Source organism: Chelonoidis abingdonii, chromosome 1 (genome assembly GCF_003597395.2).
Source record: "Chelonoidis abingdonii isolate Lonesome George chromosome 1, CheloAbing_2.0, whole genome shotgun sequence".
In the NCBI taxonomy this organism is placed as follows: domain Eukaryota; kingdom Metazoa; phylum Chordata; order Testudines; family Testudinidae; genus Chelonoidis; species Chelonoidis abingdonii.
The window spans coordinates 129,480,070-129,503,570 of NC_133769.1; the positions used below are offsets into that span (position 1 = coordinate 129,480,070).

A 23,501-nucleotide genomic window follows, 5' to 3' on the forward strand; every position below is an offset into this window, starting at 1 on the left:
AAAATGCATTATTTTGCCCATGTTGAAACATTCTGGTGACTCTTTTTCCTTTAAGAAGCTTGAGTGTCCCTGTGATTTGGAGGAGAGTCTTGACATTTAGCAAAGGGATATCCCTTTGTGTCAGAGATATGCCTTTTGCTAGTTCTGTGAAAATTCACCCAAATTTGGCCAAGTTATAAGCCTTTGAAAAGTTAGTTCAAACATGCTCATTAGTGATGACTTAGGTTTTAGCAGCTAAATTCCCTGAAGCTTCTGTCCTCTCATAGCTCCTACAATCAACCAAACTGAAAGTGCAGCAGCCCTTCACAGCTCCTGTGAGTGGCCAAACTGCATATACACCATCCCCACAGAGCAACTGAGCAAGCTCCAGCCCAGGGATACAAGGATACAATCAGATTTTCAATGTATATGACTTCATGCTCCCAAAATACAATTAAAAAAGGGAACAAGATCTGTGCACAGAGTAAATAAACCAAATGATGCAACTTTCTGTTATATCCTGTTCTCTGCTCCTCTAATTTGTCTATTTTAGTTCCTGACTCACATGAGTTATCCCACTGAAGATCGTGGCCCGGAGATTTGTGTACAGATCTCCATGTTGTTGCTTGAAAGGGGGTCTCCACAGCACCACACCCCGCCTCCACTCCAAAACCTACAGAAACCTCTCCCAAAGGTCCATGCGCCACTTGAGGGAGGAATGGTGCTGATGCTGGCCAGGAACTGGGGTCTAGATTGAAGAACTGGAACCAGCTGCACAATAAACTAGGGCAAAGAATCGGGTGGGGAAGATCAGGGCAAGGAGCTGGGGAGGGGAGGAGGGACAACTGAGGCTGGATGATAAACCGCGCAAGAGAGACTAGGACTAGTAGTTGGGGGGAGCGTGAAAAGAGTGGAGGAGGAGCTAGGGGAACTGGAGCTGTCTGGGAACAAGGAGTTGGGGTGGGTAGGGGGGAACTGGGAGTGACTGGGCAAGGAGACTGGCACTGGAGGTGAGACAAAGGAAGAGACAGGAACTCAGACAGTTAGCCTGCATGGAGAGCTAAGAGTGGCTGGGCAAGGACACTAGGATTGGGACGAGAAGCCTGAGGGGTGGAGACTGGGTAAACCATGGAGAATGGGACTGGGAGAAGGATCCAGGGGTGGGGAAGAGACCGGGGTGGGCAGATTGGAGGGGACAGGACAGATGAGATCAAGAGTGGGGGGAGTAGGCAGAAGAATGAGCTCACTAAAAAGAAAAAAACAAAACTTTACTCTGACTGAATGCAGCCTGGTCCTTCATTTGCTCACAAATGGCATGACCCAGTGGGCTTTGGATCAGGTGCAGTGAGGGAGAGAATGAAGCTGATGATGAACTTGAAGAAAAACAGCAATTAAATAAGGAGCCTTGAGAGCTAACATCTCTCTGAATTTTACGTGGTGGTTTTTTGTTATTATTATTATTTATTATTTGTACATGAAACCAAACACAGTTTTGGTTCAGGAGTCTTTTTAATTGGAGGATTTTAGAGTCACCTTCTGAGGTCGCAGTCACTTTACAAACAAAACAAAAGCCTGTTGCAGATCTGTTTGCAATGGGCTTTGTCATTTCTCTCTCCCCCTTCCTGGTCAACAGAGCCAACGCCCCACTCCAAAAAAAAAAATAGGTAGCCTTAGTAAGCCTCACATTATATTGTTCCCTACATATCAGGAGATTTTTAGAGGGAAAATTTTCTACAAAACTCCCATGTGCTTTAGCTTAGCAGGATGGATCATGGAGAGAGGGAAGGTGATCTGCAGGATAAGAAAAGGAAAAGACAAGAAGAAAAAATGTAGAAGGAAAGGACTGATCAGCCAAGGTAAATATATAGTAGCTCATTCATTCAAATCATTTGTGCGATAGCAAATAGGAAAATAGCTGATCTCACTCATTAAAGATCCTTCACAAAGGGGGCGGGGAGGACCACAAACACTCCTTAGTACCAAAAAATAGGTAAATTATCATTAGTTCCCTTTCTCAACCATCCTGAAAAACAAACACCCAAAACTAATTCTCAAGCGTACCCTCATAAGAGAACCCCCGCCCACAGGCAGCATCTGTGATGACACCTTTATGGTTATTTCTCTTTTTGCTACACAACCTTTGTATTGCTGAGGATCAAAGTATCAACTTGGGAAGAGACTGTTCACAAAAATTCTAACATAGAATCATGCTCCTTAAATTCAGGAGATAAAACTCCCAGTGAATTTCTTAGAAGCTATACCTGACAAAGTCATGTTTTTGGCTGTTGTCACTGCAAGATGAGTTCCCTCATTTTCATGTTAAGGGAGGTCCTCTACCTCCAGTACATCAAAGAATTAATGTAGTTTAAAAAAATTGCTTTCCCATACAGTTCCCATATTCTTACACCTTCTGATACATACTGTCTGTGTGAACAACTGGCTAAATATTTTCTTCCAGTTAGAACTAAAAATATTTTGGGGTCAAACTTTTAAATTTCTTTAAGAAATCTATTTTGGGCTGGGTTGGTTTTCTAGTTTGTTTACTCACTGGCATAATGGTTTCCTATTTTTATGGGTGCACATCCATTATAATGCCTAGAGTGAGGAAATGAACATCCCAGTCCTGCAACAGGATCTGCTCAGTAGACCTCTGCCCCGCCTCATTGTGGCTTTGCAGGAGTGTAGGATTTGTATTTAATAGGGCAGATGGAAAAATTTCAAGTAACTAATAATCCTAATTTCCATTTTGCAGATGGGGAAACTAAGGCACAAAGAGGCTGAGTGACTTGCCCAGGGTCACACAGGAAGTCCAGAGAAGGGTAACGAACCCAGTTCTCCCACAGCCTAAGTCAGTGTGCTAGGCTGGACAATCCTTCCCTCTAATAACCCTAATGTAACCATTTTTGTGGAGTCAGCCTTCTTGTTTTTTTCTTTTTTAGACCTGTTAATGCCTTAACATGGGAATAATTATTACAGGGCATAGTGTCCTATATGAAGTTTCAGAGAAACTAGGAGATTTTAGCCCCATATAAATGCTACTATAAAATGGCAACAGCCAAAGTGCAAAATGTCTCTTGCAAGGTACAGTGTCAATAGAGAGTGACAATGAGCACTGTAGGGATGAATCTATAGCTGTAAATGGAAAGCATTAGATCTTATTTTAGTAGATCTTAAGACTCAAAACCATATTTTTATTTTATTTTTTTAATCGCCAGCTTGTCTGTTTTTAGACCTTTATTGCTTTTTTGCATACTGTGCTAGTTAATCAGTTTATTTTCACTTGAAAATCCAAGCTCAAAATGTATCTGAAATGGAACAGAATTGTTTTTTTCCTCTCTCAGCTCTACTTCATTAGTAGTCTAAGTGAGTTTGATGCTGCATAAAGTTTGTAACTATTCTGTTAGCTTGTACTCACTTTTTCTTCTCCCCTGGAGATAATGGTTGTGCTAGGATCAATATATTCCAGCGTGTGGTTGTGGCATATTAAAAAATGAAAGGTCTCATTATATAATTTTTGTCGTCAATTGTCTTGGTATGAGGGAAAATCTCATAAAAACAGCAGCCAAGAGTAAAAAGAACAACAGTATGTTTACAAGCTTTGTATTGAGAAGAATGCTTGCATGGGTTCCTATTTGCGTCTCTGGGTGAGAAGAAGAGAATGGTATCCTCCCAGGCTCTTCTCACAACCCAAAATAAGATGCTCCTTAGAATTATGGAGATCTTCCTAATATGATTCTGTCTATACTCTTTGCCATGTTTGACCTGCAGAAACTTCAACTGAGCTGTGTCCTTTCTCTGTTGTCCTTTGATCAGCATTGAAATAGTTAATGCAATTCTGAAATGCAATTCTGAACATTTTAAAATTCCATCAAGATGAATGGGAGAAGCTTTTGCTTCCCTCTGGGTTCTGTTTCATGCTGTGTAGGCAGGCATCCCTGCATCAGTTTATAGTGGTTTGTATTTGGGAGGGTGGGGATTTGCAACTCACTAACATTTTCCTTTTAGATCAAAGTTTTTTGATTCTGGAGCACAAAATGGCAGCTTCCAAACAGGGGTGGCTCTAGACATTTCGCCTCCTCAAGCACAGTGGCATGCCCTGGGGGGTGCTCTGCTGGTCGCCGGTCTGCAGCTCTGGTGGACCTCCCCCAGGCGTGCCTGTGGAGGGTCCGCTGGTCCCGCGGTTCCACTGAAGCCGCGGGACCAGCGGCAGGGCCGTCCTTAGCCATAGGCAGAATAGGCAGCCGCGTAGGGCCTCACTCTGCCTGAGGGCACCACACTGCAGGAAGCCCAGACAGACGGGAAGCAGTGGAGCATGTAAGAGCAGGGCTGCTGGGTCCTAGAGAGAGCAGAATGCTGCACAGTCTGAGGGATGGGATTGGCTGCTGGGGTCTCTGGGAAGGGGAGGAGGTAGGGGTTGGGGAAGGAGCTCACCTGTGAGTGTGACTCTTTCCCCCCGGCTGAGGTGAGGTGAGGCAGGCTCTGTGCTCTGGAACCAGTATCCTTTGTTGTCCCCCATAACATCCATTCTTCTCCCCCCCTGCCCCACGGAGCACCCCCTCCTTTCTCCCTCCTCTCCCAGGAGCATCCCTCTCTCTCTCCTCCCTCCCCTCCGTCAGGGCTGGGTTGGGTGAGGTGCTGGGGGATAGGTGGGGGAGGGAGAGGCTGGCTGCCTGCCTGCCTGAGGAATGAAAGTGAAAGTAACTCACTTCCTCGGCAGCGAGCCAGGATTGGAATGTCACACAGGGCTGGGCTTGGGGTTTAGCCAGATGTGTGAAAAATCAGGATAGGGGATTGGTAGGGTGAAGCAGATATCCCTATTTTATAGGGACAGTCCCAATTTTGGGGTCTTTTTCTTATATTGGCTCCTTTTACCCCCCACCCCTTCCCTGTCCTGATTTTTCACACTTGCTGTCTGGTCACTCTAGGTGGGGGTAATTGGTGCCTATATAAGACAAAGCCCCAAATATCGGACTGGCCCTATAAAATCAGGACATCTGGATCTGGTCACCTAGCTGGGGAGCGCTTCTCTCCCCCGGGCTGGCAGCTGCCAGTGATCCATCTCATCCGGGGGAGCTGCACAGGGCAGGATGAGCTGCTGTGGCTCCATGGGTGACCTGTCTGAGATCAGATGCTGTGCTAACTTCACCACGGTCCATAAGGCTGGTGGTGGTGCCCATTGGCGTGTGATTGGACTGAGGGTTTGCTGCTGCTGTTGCCACTCTGCACCCCAAGAGGTGGATTTTGGGTTTTCTACTGCAGCTGTTGGACCAGCAGGCTGGGGGGTGAGCCAAGCATGAAAGCAGTACTGTGTTGCCATTTAGATTGTCATTTAACAACTTTGTTTGCCAAAAATTCTTGCTAACAATCCTGAATCCAATTTCAATTTTTTTTTTAAAAAAAAATCAATATCTTAGCCAAAAACAGAAAATTAAGTTGTTGACAAATTATTATTGACAGTGTTTGGTTTGAGGCAGGGAGTGGGCCAGTTTTCATCAGAGAAACAAAAAAATGTTTACTGACTTTCCTATAGCCTGTTTACTCCTGATAAGAGCCTCCAACAACTGTAATATGCTCATCTCCTTACTAGTGTATAAAGCAGGGGTCGGCAACCTACGGCACACGTGCAAAGGTGGCAGGTGAGCTGATTTTTGATGGTATGCAGCGGCAGGCTGAGCGGCTCAGCCCATCACTGCTCTGGGGTTCCGGCTGCTGCCCCACTATTGCCAGCTGGGATACCGGTCGCCGGCCCCACTCAGCACCCCATGCTGCTGGCCTGGGACCCCCAAGGAACCTTGGCAGGCTGCAGCAGGCTGAGCAGGCTGGCTGAACCACTCAACCCTTACTGTCAGTCTGGGGTTCCATTCACTCAGCCGGCAGCAGGCTGAGTGGGCTGGTGGCGGGCTGAGCAGGGCCGGGTGGGGGTTGAGTAGCTCAGTCTGCTGCCAGTCTGGGGGGTGCCAGCAGCACTCAGCCTACTGCTACTCAGGGTTCCGGCTGCTGGCCCCTTGCAGTCAGGAGCCCAGCCTCAGCCCCACTCATCTGCCTCCTGCCAGCCTGGGTGAGCAGAATTCCCAGGCTGGTAGCGGCTGAGGGGGATTGGCGGCTGGGATCCTGGCTGGCAGGAGTTGGTGGTCAGAACCCCAGACCAACAGCGCGGGCTGAGCAGGGCCTGGGATCCTTGTCTAGGGTTCCAGTCACCAGCCCCACTCAGCCTGCTGCCAGTCTGGGTTTCATTTATTCAGCTGGCAGTTGCCTGACCAGGACCGGTGGACGGGACTTTGCCACTTATATTCTACTGAGTGTACATTCTAATTCTACTTCTAATTCTACATTCTACTGAGTGTTACATTCTACTGAGTGTACATTGCCACTTGTATTCTACTGACAATTCCTGTAACAGTAGCATCAGGAGAACAGAGTTTCTCAAAACTAAAGCTCATTAAAAACTATCTCCGCTCTACAAGAGTCAGGAACGCTTAACTGGTCTTGCTATTCTTGCAATCGAACAAGACATGACTTTGTCTTTGTCATACGATGATATTATTACTGATTTTGCAGGCCAAAAAAGCCAGAAAGATTGCTTTTAATTAAAAACAAATCTTTGTTTCAATACCTCTTCATGTAAATTTCCAATAAAATTGACAAATTAAAAAAATTATATTATTTGCATCATTCTGTCAAATCAGAATTTTTTCTATAATGCTACTTCTTTAGTGCTAGTGCATCAGCATTACAGTGTGGTTAATTAAGTTAAAGTGGTTTTAATAATGTGAATGTGGCGAGTTTTCCAGTACTGTATGCTTATATTTGTGTTGCTAAGAGCAGATCAGGCACAGGGGCACCAGTTTATTAATCTCGCCGAGGGCACCATAAATCCTTAGGATGGCCCTGACCAGTGGACCTTCTGCAGGCATGTCGCCCAAGCACACGCTTGGTGTGCAGGGGCCTGGAGCCGTCCCTGCTTCCAAACAGTACCAGCTTCCCTGAGCTTCAATGGTCAGCCTTCTTTGACATCTGTATGTAACAGTGAGCAGGGCCCGTACCATCCAAAAAATGGGTGCTGTTGATCTTGCAGGAGAATAATGAGGGCAGCTGGAAGTGTACTGATAGAGCACTTCCCATTTAATGTTTCCTAACAGTAGCGCTCCTATGGAGACCTCAGATTGATTTCAAAGTATGATCCCGAAAGCAATGGTGTAGGCATAATTTGCTCCTCCTTGAGATCAATACTTAGAGATGCAAGCAGTCTTGCTGATATAGAACAGGATAACTTAATACCTCCATTTGTCAGCTTTGATGAATCTGGCCTGTATGTGTGCATGACGTACACTATAAAAACTTTGTGAACTAAGAGGGGGGTGTTGAGAGCCCATCCAAAGAACTGAGAGGTGTTTAGTAACAGCCTAGTCAAAATCCAACAGTGGAAGTGTATATGTCTTTCTATTTACAAGGCAATATCTAGGATATTTATAAAGTGGGGATTGGAGAATCACAGAATCTCCCCAAAGTCCCATTTAAGCTTTAATTTTGAAATGTTTTATTTAAAAATGCCTACAACAGTTTATGGGGTGTTTATGGGGACTAACCAACTTGCTAAGGATCCAGTTCATCTAAGCCCTAAGAACAAGCTTTGTTGAATCAGGTTTTATGATTTCTACAGCACCATAGAATTGCATGGAATTTTATTGACACCCATGACAAGGATCCTGCTTACAGTCTAAGATACTGCTCCTGCACAGGGATCTGTCATGCACTGAAGTCAAAGGGACTGTGTGCTGGTTTAAGGGTCCATGTGGGTAGATTTCTTTGCAGGATTTATAAAAAGTTTATATTTATAGGCTTAATCCCATGGGCATTAGTGTCAACCCTTACAGCACTGTCTCCAGTGTCATGATTCGAGAGATTTGGGTCTTGCAAGAGAACATCAGCAGTTCAAGAATTTCATGCCTGCAGTCTGCCCCTTCATACACTAGAGGATGCTGTGCAGCTGTAATGCTGATAGACTCTGGCTGTAGGTGGGCAGTGTTGAACCTGGGACCCCTGGAGCTTAGTGCATGAGCATCTACTGCATCAGCTAAAAGCCATACTGCTGTAAGCTAAGACTGTAGAGCAGACTCATTAATCTCCAAGTGCTGTAGCGGCCACGTGCAGTACTGGGGTTCCCCATGTACTCTGTGTGAACACAATCCTGGAGCAGCATGGCACAGCAGTGACTGCTTCCCTCCCCACCCCCATCACAGTGCAGTGAGGGGGTGTTAATGAAGGTAGGAGCCCTGGAGAAGCACCATCCATGCAAGCTGGAGATAAAAGAGTAGATATTATGCTGGAGCCTATCAGGGTACTTAGAGCTGGTGGGAACAAGGTAGTAAGGAGCGCTCTGGAGAGCTGGGTGGAAGAAAGTGTGTGTGTGTGTGTATGTGGTGGGAAGGGGGAGATTGTGGAGCAAGCATACAGGAAAGCCAAGACCTATTTGTTTGTATATACATTTTATCCGAATCTACAGTTGAATTTTCAGCCTGTAATTGTCACTCCCACATTGTGGGTGGGCAGCTGAAGTTCAAAAATTAGGACACTTACTAGAAACCATGACTACTACTTCTACCAATTTTTTTTTGGAAGGGGCGGGGTGTTTCTGACTGATGGTGTTTGAACTCTTGGGGTTGGTACTGCTGTATTAGGCTGAATCCCACCCAGTACAGGAAATAGCCTCACGCCCACATAGTAATTTCATTTGTTTTGTTATGGAAATGGGCATGGGCCTGCCCCTAGAACTGTTGGCTCCCTGGATTTGTGGCAGGCTAGGACTCTCTGCATGGATGATCCATCCATTGACATTTATTCTAGTTTCCTCACACCAGCTCCCTTTCAGCGCAGCTCCATTGAAGCCATCATAGCTGTCCCTGGGATATCAGTGCTGGGGGGAGTGGGAAGTCTCCTCAGTAAAGGTGTCACAGCCTGAGGCTGTATTATTTTTTTTTGACTAATTTTCCATGCCCCCAGGAGTGGGATAATGTATATTCTCTTCTTGGCTATGGATACTCTTCCCTGCTGGCCAGGCTCATCTCCATTTCTCCTTCAAGGGCTCATGGACCTCTGGGAGAGGATTCTGTAGGTTTTGGAGTGGGGGATGTGGTGCTGTGGAGACCCCCCTTTCAAGCAACAACATGGAGATCTGTGCACAAGTCTCCGGGCCACTATCTTCAGTGGGATAACTCATGTGAGTAAGGGCTTCAGGAACTAAAATAGACATATTAGAGGAGCAGGGAACAGGATATAAAGTTGCATCATTTGGTTATTTATTCTTTGCACAGATCTTGTTCCCTTTTTATTTTATTTTGGGAGCATGAAGTCATATAGATGGCTGCAGGCGGAAGGCAAACTGAAAGCAGTGATTTTTTTTCTTTTTAAGTAAGAGAAAGAATGAGGTTCCTTGCGGTTTATGGATGTTGTTCCATGTGCAGAGGGTGATGTGGAAAGAACATAGTACTACATAAGATGTAGAGTGTGTTAAGGAAGTATCAGAGGGGTAGCCGTGCTAGTCTGGATCTGTAAAAAACAATAGAGTCCTGTGGTACCTTGTAGACTAACAGACCTATTGGAGCATGAGCTTTCGTGGGTGAATACCCACTTCATCAGACACATGTGAGAAGGAAGGAAGTTGGCAGAGGTGAAGAAGGAGACAAGTGCAGACATGTGGATAGGGGCACTGCTGCATAGAGCCCTGAAAGAATAACTGTCTTTATTATGAATAATATTTCTTATTTAAAGAATGTTGGTATTTTTTTATTAAAGAAATTCTTTCTGAATACAGATTTTCATCATTCCACTAATGTCTGTTTGGGAAGAGGGAGAGAGAGAGAGAGAGACTCCAACTCCAATATTTGAAGAGACCCATGCTGACTGTATTTCCTGAGGAACTGTGAGCTTCTTAGGACTACATTACAATAATGTAGTTGTTTTTGTAACAAGTTCTGTACCATAATCCATATGTATCTTAGGTTAAGGAAAATATCATGCACTAAATAAGTCATCAGCAGGTCCCCAAAGGATCTTCAGGAAGAATAATATTCTGAGAGAAGATGTTGTTTAAGTGAATTTCAGTATATAAAAGTTGTAATCACTTATAAAAAGAAACACATTTGTTGCTTCTTGAACTCCAGCATGACATTGTTGTTCCTGGCACAGGTACATCACATTCCTCATGTTCCTTTGAATCCTATTGCAGAAATGGAAGCCAAGTCAGCAATCATCTTATGAGGCATTTCCCCCCACTTACAAAGGAAAAAATGTCATTTGGATTGCTTCTAAAACTGGCAAAACATTGTTTGTTTTTTTTTTTTGGAAGGTTTCTTGTCATTTGGTAAGATATCCAGGATATGAGGTGACACTTTGTAAGGTGACTAAAGTAATTTCCTCGATATTTTGTTTAGATGGATGATTTAATTTTGTTCCCTAGGCTACGTGTATAGGAACAAGACTGGTTTTCTTGTATCTATATTTCATTAATATAACAAAACTTCTGTGCTCTCAGGAAAGTACAAAGTAGGATATAAGAGATCAGAACTGTGCATTTATAATACAATTTTTGTTGGATTGTTTTTCGAGTGTCTGCTAAAGGCATCTAGAGAAATAGAATAACAAAAATATACAATATATTTTAAAGATACATATTATTTAATGTATTCAGGGCTCAGATCAGAAGGTGGGACAAGAAGTACATCTTCCTAAAAGCTTGTGGTTTATTTGGCTAAATAAGGGGAGTGATCCTGCAAACAATTGTGTGCATAAACTTACATGTGTAGTAATGTAGAAGTTATTGGGACTACTCATGTGAGTAAACTTACCCGTTTTCTTAAGTGTTTGCAAGAACAGGCCCAAGATATGTATTAACATTCAATTGTGAGACACTGCGTATGAGGCATAAGCACATATGCACGTTTGTAAATTTGCGCACTGTCTCTCTATGTGAGTAGGACCTACTTCCATGATTAAGAATTTGCAGGATGGACTCCTATATGGCTCATTGTGGTGCATTTGTGAATTTAATATTCTTTTTCTTGCTTGCAGTATGGATCCTGCAAATACCCACATGCTTAATTTTACCCATGTTAGAAGTCCCATTTAAGTTAATTGAAGCTGAGTCAATCCTAGTACAGGATCAGGTCCTAGGACTTATAGGGGGTGCACTTTTTTGCAGATAAGAAATTCCAAAGTCAAAACAAAGAATGCCTGAGTTGCAATGGAAAATTGTGTAACAACTGTTTTGAAAGGCAGGTAAAAGTAGGAGAATCGAAGTAATTTCTCTATCTGGGTCAGGCTGGTGTTGGATTCAGAAGTTTGTTTAAAATACTTTTCTTTTTTTTAATGACTACTAAAATTCATCAAAGCTTGTTCACTACATATTTTTGCTTTTCTAAAATGAGAAAGAGATCACGTAGACTTTACTCGATTCTGTGAGTATGGACATGTGATGCAAGGGACTAATAGCTTTTTTATTTTTTTCCCTCCTCCTAATAAAAGGGCCTCGCCACCCTCCTCCCAAAACTCAGTAATTTTCCACTGGTAAAACAACTGTTCTGTGTTTGCCATCTGCTGTGCTGGCAGGACCCAATGGAACAGCAGTAGCAGCAAGTCAGGAACTGTAACATCATGCTGTGAATATTCATTCAACTTTCCTTGTCTCAGCCGGTGCTCATTTTTTACACTAAGCCCAACTTTGTTTAGGTGATGACATTAAAGAGGTTTAGCAGCTAAGGGGGTGAAATCCAAACTTGTAAGGAACAAGGGGGTGAAATCCAAACTTCCAGACAATCAGGGGAAGTTGATCACAATAGATAGCCATATCCAGCAGTTTTTTTCTAAAAGGAGTGTTTTCTATTCTCCATTTTCTTGTCATTTGTAAAGATGTAAAAAGACTTTTGCCTGCAGTAGACTGCTCTAGGAAAGTACTGCTATTCCAGATCTAAGCCTTCTATTTTGTATTTGCTTATTTTTTTTGCTAATTCTTCTGAAATTTCATATTTACTCATCCAGTACAACTAGATAGTGGTGTCATTCTCTGCTGATAATCAGAAAGTGCAGCTTCTCAATTTCCAGTCCTCCCCAGACCAAAATGCAGTGATTTTTTTTAAAAGGCTTTTGTCATGTCAGATATAGACCAAACAACATTTCTGAATGCTGATTGGCACAGATGGTCCCTTGGGTCCAGACAGAGGCAGATTCATGATTGAATACATGGCTCTGCCCATGCCCATCAGCTTAGACTGTAGAATCTCTGGTACATGAACAATATCTTGTAGTATGCCTAGCACATTACTCTTGCTACATAAATAGTGAGATAAAAATAAAGGAACACAGTGCCACTTTAAATGAGGCAATTAAATCCTCATCAGTAAGCACTAATGTGTACAGGGCCTCCTAATGAACTTAAAGGGCTTGTAAGTCACCACACAATTTGGTCCACTAAACCTCCTGTACAGTGGTGTAAGGTGGGCATAATATTAAAGAACCCTGATACTGACACCTCCCTCCCAATTTTGAGCTCTCTCTACCTTTGCCAACCCCTGATTGAACCCCTAACTGCCTAAAGGAGAGGAGCGGCTGTTAAAAAGCTTTGAGGGGGTTGTCTGAGTTTAAAAGAACTTAGGGGCCAGCGGTTCAGCTGCTGTAAACCAGCGTAGCCCTTCGGAGGAGCGCCAGGCTGAATCTCCCCCTCCGAGGCGCGGGGTGCCACTGGCGGTCATTTCCCCGAGGGGACACCCGCGACCCGCCCCCGGACACTGCGTCGCCGGGCGCTGAGGGGCACTTTGCAGCCAGACTCGCTGCAAGCGGCTCCGCGGCGCGGCCCTGCCGGGGAGGTGGCGCACAGCAGCTGACCCCACTGCACGCGGAGGGGCGGCGCGGGGCGCGCGGCGGCATGTGCTGCAGGTAAACAGAGGACTCCAGCCTGTCACCGCCGCCTCACCACCTACAAGCCCGTCGCTCCCCTCCCTGCTGCTGCCCTGAGCTCTCGCGAGAGCTGGCTAGTAAACAGCCCTCGGATTAGATCTCTCCTGCCGCCCTCCCCTTGCTCGCATGAGCGGCCCCGGCGGGGCAAGTGATCGCGCAGAGCGAGACTGCAGCGGGCCGTGCGGGGACGCAGGAGCCGGCAGCCAGGCGCAGGGAGGTGAGTGCTGCAGGGAGCCCAGGCTGCAGGGAGAGCCCTACCCGGGTGTCTCTGTGCTGCTGCAGGTGGGAGGAGGGGAAGGCGCCTGTGTCTTTGGTGCAGAGACAGAGATCCTGTCATTGGAGACTGGGAATCTCTTCTCCCCACCACCGTGAGGCAGCAATCGCAGCCATAGCCAGGCTCACGGAGGATAGTATTCGCTGTGTGGGGCTGCTGGAGAGAGACACTAAGGAAGGGAGAGGGTAATAGAGGAATCCGTACTTGTTCAGAGAAATAAGGACAATGGCCTGGCTCCACTCCTCTCTCCCTCTTGTATTTTCAGCCCCAGTGGCAGAGCCTGTGGGGCACAGGGGGTCTGTGTGTGTGTGTGTGTGTATCAGGCTGTGTTATGAGTGAGGGATAAGTTGAATGAGCTGAGATTTCTAAAAAGGTGGCAAGTGAGATTTAAAAATCTCTTACCAAATCTGCCACCTCCAAAATTCATCACCGGCAGGGGAAGATGGTTACAATTCCTAATAAGGGGTTCTCCCATGTCTCATTTTCAGTTTCTAACTTGTCAGGTTTATTCTTCATGTTTCTTCCCCCAGCTCCAAAGCCTGGGCTAGATAGAGACTCCAGGGCTTCAACTGAGGTACAGTTTTTAAATGAGTAAGACTCAGATACACAGCAGAATCCCTTTTTCAACCATGTGAGAGGCTTTAAAAGCCTGCCTTTAAAATTAATCCAGATGGCAGAGAGATGCTCCCCAAAAGGCTGAAGGGTAGCCTGTCTCTTAGACTTTGGGAGACAGGGAAGATCTTTGTTTCATGGGTGCCTATCACTGGGCAGGCTCTTTGGAGTGGGCATAGTGAGAGATGAACCCAAATCTGTAGTAGTTTTGCAGATATGACCTCTCTGGGTTGGGAGATGAACTCAGTCTGATCTGTGACTAGATGAAGTACTATCAACAGTAAAGGTCAATAAATAGGTTCAGGTGTGTCTGGCAGGTATGAGATCCTGTGGGGTGTGGAGTCAGTCGATTACACAGTCTAGTTTAGGAGTGTTCTGTCCTATTTTAAATATGTGCCAGTTTAATCTCTACACAGATACCCCATTTGAAAAAAGAAAACCTGGCTCATAGGGCCAGATCCAAAACCCATTGAAGTCAATGGGAACCTTCCTGTTGACTTCAGTGAGTTTTGGATCAGGCCCGTAGCTTGCTAGCTCAGCTTTTTGCTTGGTTTATATTTTTAACTGAAGTACAGTGGCAGTGATTGGGATAAAAGTGAAAATGCAGACAGAAGTAGGAGAGTCTTGTACATGCAGTAAATCTGAAGCTTTAAAAAAACCCCAAACAAATCAACCTTTGGGTTAGAACAGTATATTTCAGATACACACCAAAAGTCACTTTCCATTGGCGTTACATGCTGCTATCTCTGTAATAAAATCTTGAATGGGAATAAATAAGTCTTTAAACAGGTTTAGCCTCTGGGTGTATTACTATTTAGTAGTTATACTTTATGTATGTATTAATTATGTGTGTCTTTTTAACCAGAGATACAGTTTCTTCATTCTCGGATTGTTGGTGGGATGTATTGAACTTTTGCTTATTTTCTTCATTTGTTCCGTACCAATGAGTGGGTCATCTTGTTTGTAAAGTATTGATGTGGTTGGTTTGTTTGTCTTTTGTTTTTAAATATCCTATTTAAGTGTTGACTGCAGTTTTGCAAATTCCCAGGCTGTGGATAAATCTTGTTGTATACACTCCCAAACACTAAACATATCACTATGTTTTGCTGTGCATACTCTGTGATGTGTGTCTCAGAATAAGCAAAAATCTTAAAATGTTTCATCTTCTCTACTGCAGAAGTATAATAGGTGAAACAGTATCAGTTTTTGTCTTTATTTAGAGAAATAACTGAAATACTTAAAGATAATGAAATGGCAAATTGTTCTTAGTGGTGGATGTTGGCCAAAATATTTAACCATGAGAAACATGTTATTGTAGCGTATATTATGGATATAGTTTTATCTTGTGTTTTGTGCTATATTTGACTTCCTGACTTTAATTAAAATGTGTCTTGAATTAAGAAAGGTCAACTTCAGTGGGCTTCAGTGTATGCTGCTTTTTGGATTCATTTTAAATGTTATTACTTGTCAGATTTAAAAACAAAAATCCCTAAAAGCAAACCTTGAATGGCATTTTTATTTCAAGGAAAACTAGTTAATATGAATTTAGTTGATATGGGAAGCAAATATTTATGTCAGATAGGTAGTCTCCTATTTCTCGCTTTGAGGCCTGATGCAAAGAAAACGGAGGTCAATGGTAAAACTCCTATTGACTTTCAGTACTTTTGGATTATGCCCCTGTTCCTCAGTATACAACAGGGATAGTGTGATCCAAGCAGGGTATAACCCCCGATAACATCTGGACCCCGATAACATCATCCATCATAGGCATGATTGTGCAACCCTTACACTGGTGATTACTGAGGGTCTGATCCTGTGCCCACTGGAGTGAGTGGTGAACTGCAGAGGTGTGACTTCTCACACACATGAGTCAGGTATGAACCATCTAACCGAATGGGTTTTATCCATTAGGGAGGATTGGGCCCATTTGGTTGGTTGGTTGGTGGGTTTTTGTTTTGTTTTTTTCCAAATTGTTCCTAACTTTTTATTCTGTCCATATTTATTTTGTTAACAATCATGGTTTATTCCCTCTCAAATGTAGGGATATTATTTAAGTGTGAAGCTGGTTGATAAACTTCTAAAATTGTATGATGACAGATGTATGATAAGCCTGCAAATGATGATAAAAAGGATTACTTCTTTAAATACAGTATTCATCAACATAAAGAGTAAGCTGTAATGATATGGTAAATTGTTCGGTTTTATTCCCCCAGAAGAGGCTTTGTGTATCGTAGGATAATGATAGTTGACATAAATCAAACATACTATTGTACACAAAATCATTTAATCGTCTCTCATTCCTTACTCATTTTAATGTACAGCTACATTTGGAAAAGACCTGCCATCAACAGTAATTGCATTACAGTACTATAAAAATATGGAGTTGCTAAATAACTAACTGAAATTTAATTCTTTATGATGCACTGTGGCAGTATTTTTTTGAACGGCTGGATAACTACATCATCATCAGTAACTATCTTAGCTATGCAAATTAAAATAACAGTGATAGTAATCAAATCTCATAGTTCAGGGCATAAGATGAAGTTCTGGTGTATTTTTGAGGAGAGGGGTGTTCATCTGCCATTGAAGCACTGAATTCTGGATATTACTATAGATAGGCTATTAGATTAGATGCTTTGATCTGATGTGGCAAATATGATGTCTCTGTAGCTTTAAAGAGTAACTTTTGACAGTCCCAGTGCTTCTGCTCCTGCACCTGCACACTTCTCTCCAAAGGAACACTTTTTTCTCCAAGAAAAACAGTAAAAACAAAGGATAGAGAAATAAATTGAGCTGTTAGTGTACCTCTTAAGAATATCTTGATCAATTCATGAAGCATTAAAATTAGTGACTGTGGTATTTAATGTCGTATTTTATGCGTGAACTTGGATCATTTCCTATCATGCCGTATCAAACCTTGTTTTAAAACATCTGAAACTGCCCATTAGAGAGATGTGGTCAGACAATAAATTGTTTGCTTGACAACTTTTTCTGGGCCATTGCAGTGGAATGATGCTTAAGCTAATACAGATACTGCTTAATTTGTGGGGAAATGTATCCTCCTTGTACATTCAAACCAGCAAATATCAGTTTCTTGAAGAAGGCGGCCTGCCAGCCAAGGTTGAGGAGAAGTGTACTTAAATGGGCCAGATTCACTCCCATTATTGCAAATTGCAGCACATCCCCACATCCCCCTTAGAGGCAGCTGCACCAGAGGATGAGGGAAGATGTTTCACCCAATGGGATGCTCAGGCTTTAAATTCCATCTGGGATTCTGTAGTAACACAGCAGATGGCAGCTGTCCAGGAGATGTGCTGAATCTCTGGTAGACACCCAGCCAATTCAGGAACTATGTGAGCTAATTCTGGGCCCCTACCAGAGGAGAAGGGGTTGCAGATGGAAGCCTTTGCTGCTACAACTGAGTGGACTTTCTGCTCCCAAGGGTGCAAGGCCTGGGTTCTGCTGGTGCGACTCATGGAGGTAATTGATCCCAATGATTTTGAGGGATTGCTTAATGAGGCTGATCTTTCCTGCAGGTTTCACATTTTAGTTTGTGTTATCTGGCAGCACTGCGTATGAATTAACATCTGGATTTTTAGAAAATTAATGGAGCTGAACTTAATATTGTTGCTAAAGATCTGAGTCAATCACCAGATAACACTACTATAATATTATTGCTACTTAGCACTTTCATCCTCAAAGCACGTTACCAGCACTAACTCACTAAGTCTTACCACACCACCCTGTGGTGGGCAAGTGCTTACACTGCCATGAAAGGGCCCCCTTATTACCACAGTTACTTTTGCATATCACAGGATGGTTATAGGGGAGATGGGCTTTCCACAAGCTGGCCACGTACAGCTTACATGGCCACACAGCTCCCCTATCATTTCCCAAGCTTGACTCTGGGACTCTGCCTCCCCTGATTGCCATGTATGGCATTTAGGTGCTTGGAGATGATGTCAGGGGAAGGCACAAATATGCCTATTGTCTCCTAGCAAGTCTGGTTCTTGCCTGAGTCATTCCTTAAAGGGGATCACACAACCAGCACTGAACTTTCCCCCAAAGGAGAGAAGACAGGAGGAATCATCAGGTTTAAGAATTCTTCCCATTACAATCTCTCTGCAAGGCAAGGTGGGAGGGTATTGGAAGGAGGAAATGACCCAGCCATACTAGCTAGGTAGAAGTGGTGGATCTCAAGTCGAAACCTCCCTCTTGAGATTTATAAGACTAGGGTGGGGGAGAGAGCCTCACAAAGTAACGTTTTATTAAAAATAAACAGTTGTGAAACCTAGCCCCAGCCTGGAGCCTGATCAGGGAGTTACTGCAACCTGAGCGAAATATCAGTCTAATAGTGAAAGAATTGTCTGTTCCATCTAAAAATGTAATTAGTTTTAGCAGGCAGGGTGGGGACTGCTTTCGTTCATAGCTCTTTGGATAAAATCAATCCACCGGTAGGTTCGGAGGCGATCACCATTTCTTGAGGTTAAAGGCCAAGATGTTGCACTGCTAGGGTCTACAACTTGTGCTTGGTGTTATTTAGAGCTTGGCAAAGCAGGAGAGGAGAATAAGTGAACACAGTCAAAAGGTGATTTAGTATAACGTATGAACATTTTTATCAGCCACAGTTGCAGAAGAGTCACAACCAAGTCTGTGTGGGAGTGGTAGTTCTATGCTGAAAATGTAATTTACCCAGCACAGAAATATTTCACTGAAAAGTCAGGGTTTTTTAAAAGATGAAAATGAGCTTTTCTACTGGATACTGAGCAATCAGACACCAATGAAAGAGTTTGCTGTTATTATGAAATGGCCAGCTGTTGACACAAGTTAATATTTAATGCAGTTGTGACTCTTAGTTTGCAGATGTTTGTGTAGCAAATACATGCTGAAGGAATTATTTCCTAGGGCTGGTGTCTTTTATCTCAGGACTTACAGTAGCTGCATGTAGGGTGACCAGATGTCCCTATAAAATTGGGACAGTCCGATTTTTGGGTCTTTTTCTTATATAGGCTCCTATTACCCCCCAACTCCTGTCCCGATTTTTCACATTTGCTGTCTGGTCACCCTAGCTGCATGTCCTAGAAAGCAATGTGTGTTCAGCTGCGTTCACACTTTTAAGAGAAGTTAACGGGGGAAGGGAAGAAGGAATTTTCATCACTAGTTTCACCCATTTGCAACATCCTGCACATACACGTTTATCACTAGGTTTTCTTTGCACTGTCTTGGTTGCCCAGCTGTAGTGGTAAAATATTCTGATTGAACAGCTGGCACAGTGTTCCTCATGACTGATCTGTTGTATAGCACTTCTGTAAATCGAAAGGTTTTTTGTGACTAAAGAAACTTGCTAAATTAAGCTTCGCCTTTGCTATTTAAAATGGTTTGTTTCTTTCTTTCACCACTTGAAATTCTTCACAGTATGGCTCTTGGTTTCTACTATAACTTTATAAAAAAAAGCCTGAGCAACACTGCTTTAAAATGTATGTTTGTGGGAGGGAATCTCTCAGACATTCAGGTATATAAAAAATATAGAATAAAAACAGCAAACAGTTGTTTAGAGCTAGTTTTTAAGTGTCATTTAAGGTAAAGTCTTGTGGTCTTTTTTTGCTCTAACCATTAGACATGACTGCCTCCCAGCAATGAAGAACCATTATAAATTCATTATTTGTACAATAATCAGTAAGTCTTAATGTATGTGATCTCACTAAGACCTCTGCTCTTAAATCTTTCTTGAGCAATGGGATAGACTGCCATTTGTCTATGCAAACTTGTTATAAGGTATTTGGCTTAAGGAAGTTCTGCTGTATATCATTGATGTTTTGTGGTACTCTCCCTCTCCTCCCTCAGAAGATATTCAGGTGCTTCAGTTGATGGGAAAGGAGACTTCATTTTAGAATATAAGAATGGTAATTTGCATTTCTGTAACACTTCCTATGTAAGCATCTCAACTCAACAGATACAGCTGTATAAAAAGTTTGGATGTGGTGAGCTAGTTTCTCTGTTGCAGGGTAGTTTGGAAAATAACCCAGCATGCTATTTCCCTCATTACAAACAGTTCAAAACACCACTAGCAGTCTCTTCGTAGATTATTATATTATGGATAATTAAGAATAGTAATTGGGCAAACTTGATGTAAAATAGTGATACTAAGATTAATAAAAATTATGATCTCCTTGGATGGGGACCATCCTGAAGTGTCTGTACAGTTCCTAGTGGACACACTTACATTTGAAGATTAATTGCAATTAATAATGAAAAGTTAGGCAGACTTTGATAGGAATAAGTAAAACACGAATTTACAGTAGTTCTGACAAAGTGGTCCCTGTTTAGAAGAAACGTACAGTTTGCAGTTAAATGTATTCTCCATCTGAACCGCAATGCTATAATATCATTAAGTTAATACTCCTGAGGAATGCTGTGCCAAATAATTAAAAATTCTGTGAAAAAAATTTTTTTGCACACAATATTTTAAGGTTCTGCAAATTTTATTTGTCAATAAATAAATGTGGAGGCTTAAATATGGCAGTGGGGAGCACAGGCCACTGGCTGCACAGAGGTGGGAGATCACCGTGGAGCTGTCCTTTCCTTCACCTGAACAGACTCAGCAATAAGGCTGCACCCAACCTTGACACAGCACAATGGCCAGGCCTGCTCCAGAAGTACCTTGGGCTCTGCCCCTCCATGCCAGGTGCACCAAGTCAGTAAGTAAGAGAGACAGACTCTCTTGGACGTACCCAGCCATGGCCCCCAATCCAGGTAGGGGACAAGTAGGCTCAGTCCAGCAAGATCCAAGTGTGGAGAGGCTTAGTGTGGGGGGGATCCAGGTGTGGGATGAGAGGTCTCTGTGTGGGGCAGTCTGGGTGCGAGCAGCTCAGTGGGGGGTCTGGGTCAGGGGGAATCTGAATGCACAGGGGCTGTTTGGAGGGGGTTCTGGGTGCAGAGAGGTCCAGATAAAAGTGGTTAGGGCTCAGCAGAGGAGGGTCTGGGTGTGAGGGGTGCCTGGGAGCTTGGTGAGGGAGGTACAGATGCAGCTGATTGGAGTTCATGGGGGGCATCTGGATTTGGAGGGCTCATCAATGTGGCCCAGGTGCAGGGGGGTTAGATTTGTCAGGGAGGGGAGTTGAGTGCAGGAGGTTTAGCAGGGGTGGACTGGGTGCAGGGGGGAGGGTCTGGATGCAGTGGGGAAGGGCTCAGAGGGGGATCTGGGTGCAGGGGGGTCTGGATGCAGGGGAGTTGGGTGAATTGGGGAGCATCTTCCCGTAAAATGACCCCTCCCTTGTGACTGAAGAACAATGGGTGCAGGAAGGGGTGGGGGTGCGGAGCTTCCTGTAGCTGGGGAGTTTTCTGGGGGTGGGTCTGACCTGGCCTTGACTGCTCCTTTCAGGGGAAGAGGACGTCCCATTGTTCTCCACCCAGCCTCAGCTGAGCCCAGTGCAGGGTAGGAGCCACCAGCTGCAGCATTTCAAGCCCTCTTCCCCCGCCCAGCGATTGAACTCTCCACTGGCTGCTCTGGGTGCCCGAAACAATGCGCCCACACTGCAGGACAGGGGTGTGTGATGACTCTTGTGGCTTCCCTTTGCTTTTCCTTGATTTTCTACAGGGAAGCAAAGAAATATGTGGGGGACATGAATTCTGTGCATGCGCAATGGCACAGAATTCCCCCACAAATAATTGAGGTAGAATTACACAAAACTTGACTATATTAGCCGCAAGTTAAAACTAAGGGATTAGCTACAATGAATGTAGAAATATTGCATCTCCTACAATGCTTTCCCGCAAAAGGAGGAATTTTAAACTACTATGCAGAAGTTAGAGTGGAAGAAAGGTTGTTACAAACAGTATCTTTTTTCTTTATATAAGCTTTAAACCTCAGTGATATTTCTTCTATATTATGCTGGTAGGAGTGCAAGGATTTAAACAGATAGAACACGTGCCTTAATAGAAATGTTTGATGCCTCTCCTCCCCTCTCCCCCTCCCGCCCCCCCCAAAAGCATTGTGGCTGGAACTGATTTAATTTCTTTTGTTCAAAACTTTTTAAAATGACAACTGTTTTTTCAAAATGAAACCTTTTGCAGTTTTTTGATTGGGGTGGGGAGAGGCATCAAAAATACTCAGGATTTTTTAAAGTTGTTTTCAGAGGGGCATGAGATGGGATCTTGGCTCCTCCTGTTTTTCTCCACTTTCCCCCATTTCTCTTATTTTCCTTTTATTACTGAAAAAAGACAGGAAAATAATCAATGTTTTTGATTTTCAGGAGGTCTTTTTTGTTGACAGATCAATGACCTTGGAAACCTTTTGCACAAATTCTTTAAAAAACATTAAATCTTTTTGTAGTACCTACTGACTACTTTACAGTCAGTGCTAATTACAGCTAACTATGCACAATAAGGGGACTGATCTTGCATTCCTTGCACAGGAAGGAACACACGGATGTTACCTGGAGCTCCAGGTGTGCAAGGAATGCAGGAGTGGGTAAAGATTCCAAGTGATGTGGCTAATTTAGTGAAAAGTGCAAAGTAATGCATATTAGGGAATAAAAATATCCCAACTATACATACAAAATGATAGTGTCTAAATTAGCTGTCACTATTCAAGAAGGGGATCTTAGAATCATCATGGATTGTTTTCTGAAAACATTCATCTGCCAAAAAAATAAAAGCTCACAGGATGTTAGGACACATTAGGAAAGGGATAGATAATAAAATAGAAAATGTCATAATGCTGCTATATAAATCCATGGTACATCCACACCTTTAATTCAGCATGTAGTTCTGGTCACCCCATCTCAAAACGTATAGATTAGAATTGGAAAAACCATAGAGAAGGGCAACAGAAATGATTAGAGGTATGGAACAGCTTCCATACTAGCAGAGAATAAAAAGACTGGGACTGTTCAGCTTAGATAAAAGATGACTAAGGAGGGATATGACAGAAGTCTATAAAATCAAGACTGGTATGGAGAAGGTGGATAGGGATGTGTTATTTACTTGTTTACATAACACAAGAACTAGGGGTCACCCAATGAAATTAATAGGCATTAGGTTTAAAACTAACATAAGGAAGTACTACTTCACACAACTCAGCCAACCTGCGGAGCTCATTGCCAGAGGAAGTTGTGAAGGCCAAAAGTATAAACTGCGTCCAAAAAATAATTAGATACATTCAGGGAGCATAGGTCCATCAGTGGCTGTTTATCAGTTTAGTGAAGGATGCAGTCTGTGCTCCAGGTGTCCCTAAACTTCCAGCTGTGAGAAACTGGGACTGGATGACGGGATATGCTCAGAACTGCCAGGTTCTCTTCATTACATCTGAAGGTTCTGGCATTGGCGGCTCTCAGAAGATTGAATATTGGGCTAGATTGGCCGTTGATCTGACCCACTATGAATGTTCTTATGTAATAACCGCTGTATAGGAAAACAAAAGTAATGGGATTAAAATTTTTACTTAAATTTTGCAAAAACTTGTGTGAATATATACAGAGGGAGGGAGTTGTCCAATTTAGAATTGTAAAATCTTCATAGAATATTAGGGTTGGAAGAGACCTCAGGAGGTCAGCTAGTCCAATCCCCTGCTCGAAGCAGGACCAACACGAACTAAATCTTCCCAGCCAAGCCTTTGTCAAGCCAGGCCTTAAAAATCTTTAAGGATGGAGATTCCACCACCTCCCTAGGTAACCCATTCCAGTGCTTC

General features: G+C 43.4%; 1 protein-coding gene across 1 annotated transcript in view; it reads left to right on the forward strand.

Moving 5' to 3' along the window:
• Window positions 1-12,996: 12,996 nt before the first annotated feature.
• STK38L (serine/threonine kinase 38 like) overlaps window positions 12,997-23,501 on the forward strand; it is a 60,454-nt gene continuing 49,949 nt past the window's right edge. Inside the window, exon 1 of the mRNA XM_032767263.2 lies at window positions 12,997-13,144. Within this exon, the coding sequence (XP_032623154.1) occupies window positions 13,054-13,144 (91 nt within the window). The 5' untranslated portion in view covers window positions 12,997-13,053. The remainder of the gene's footprint in view (window positions 13,145-23,501) is intronic.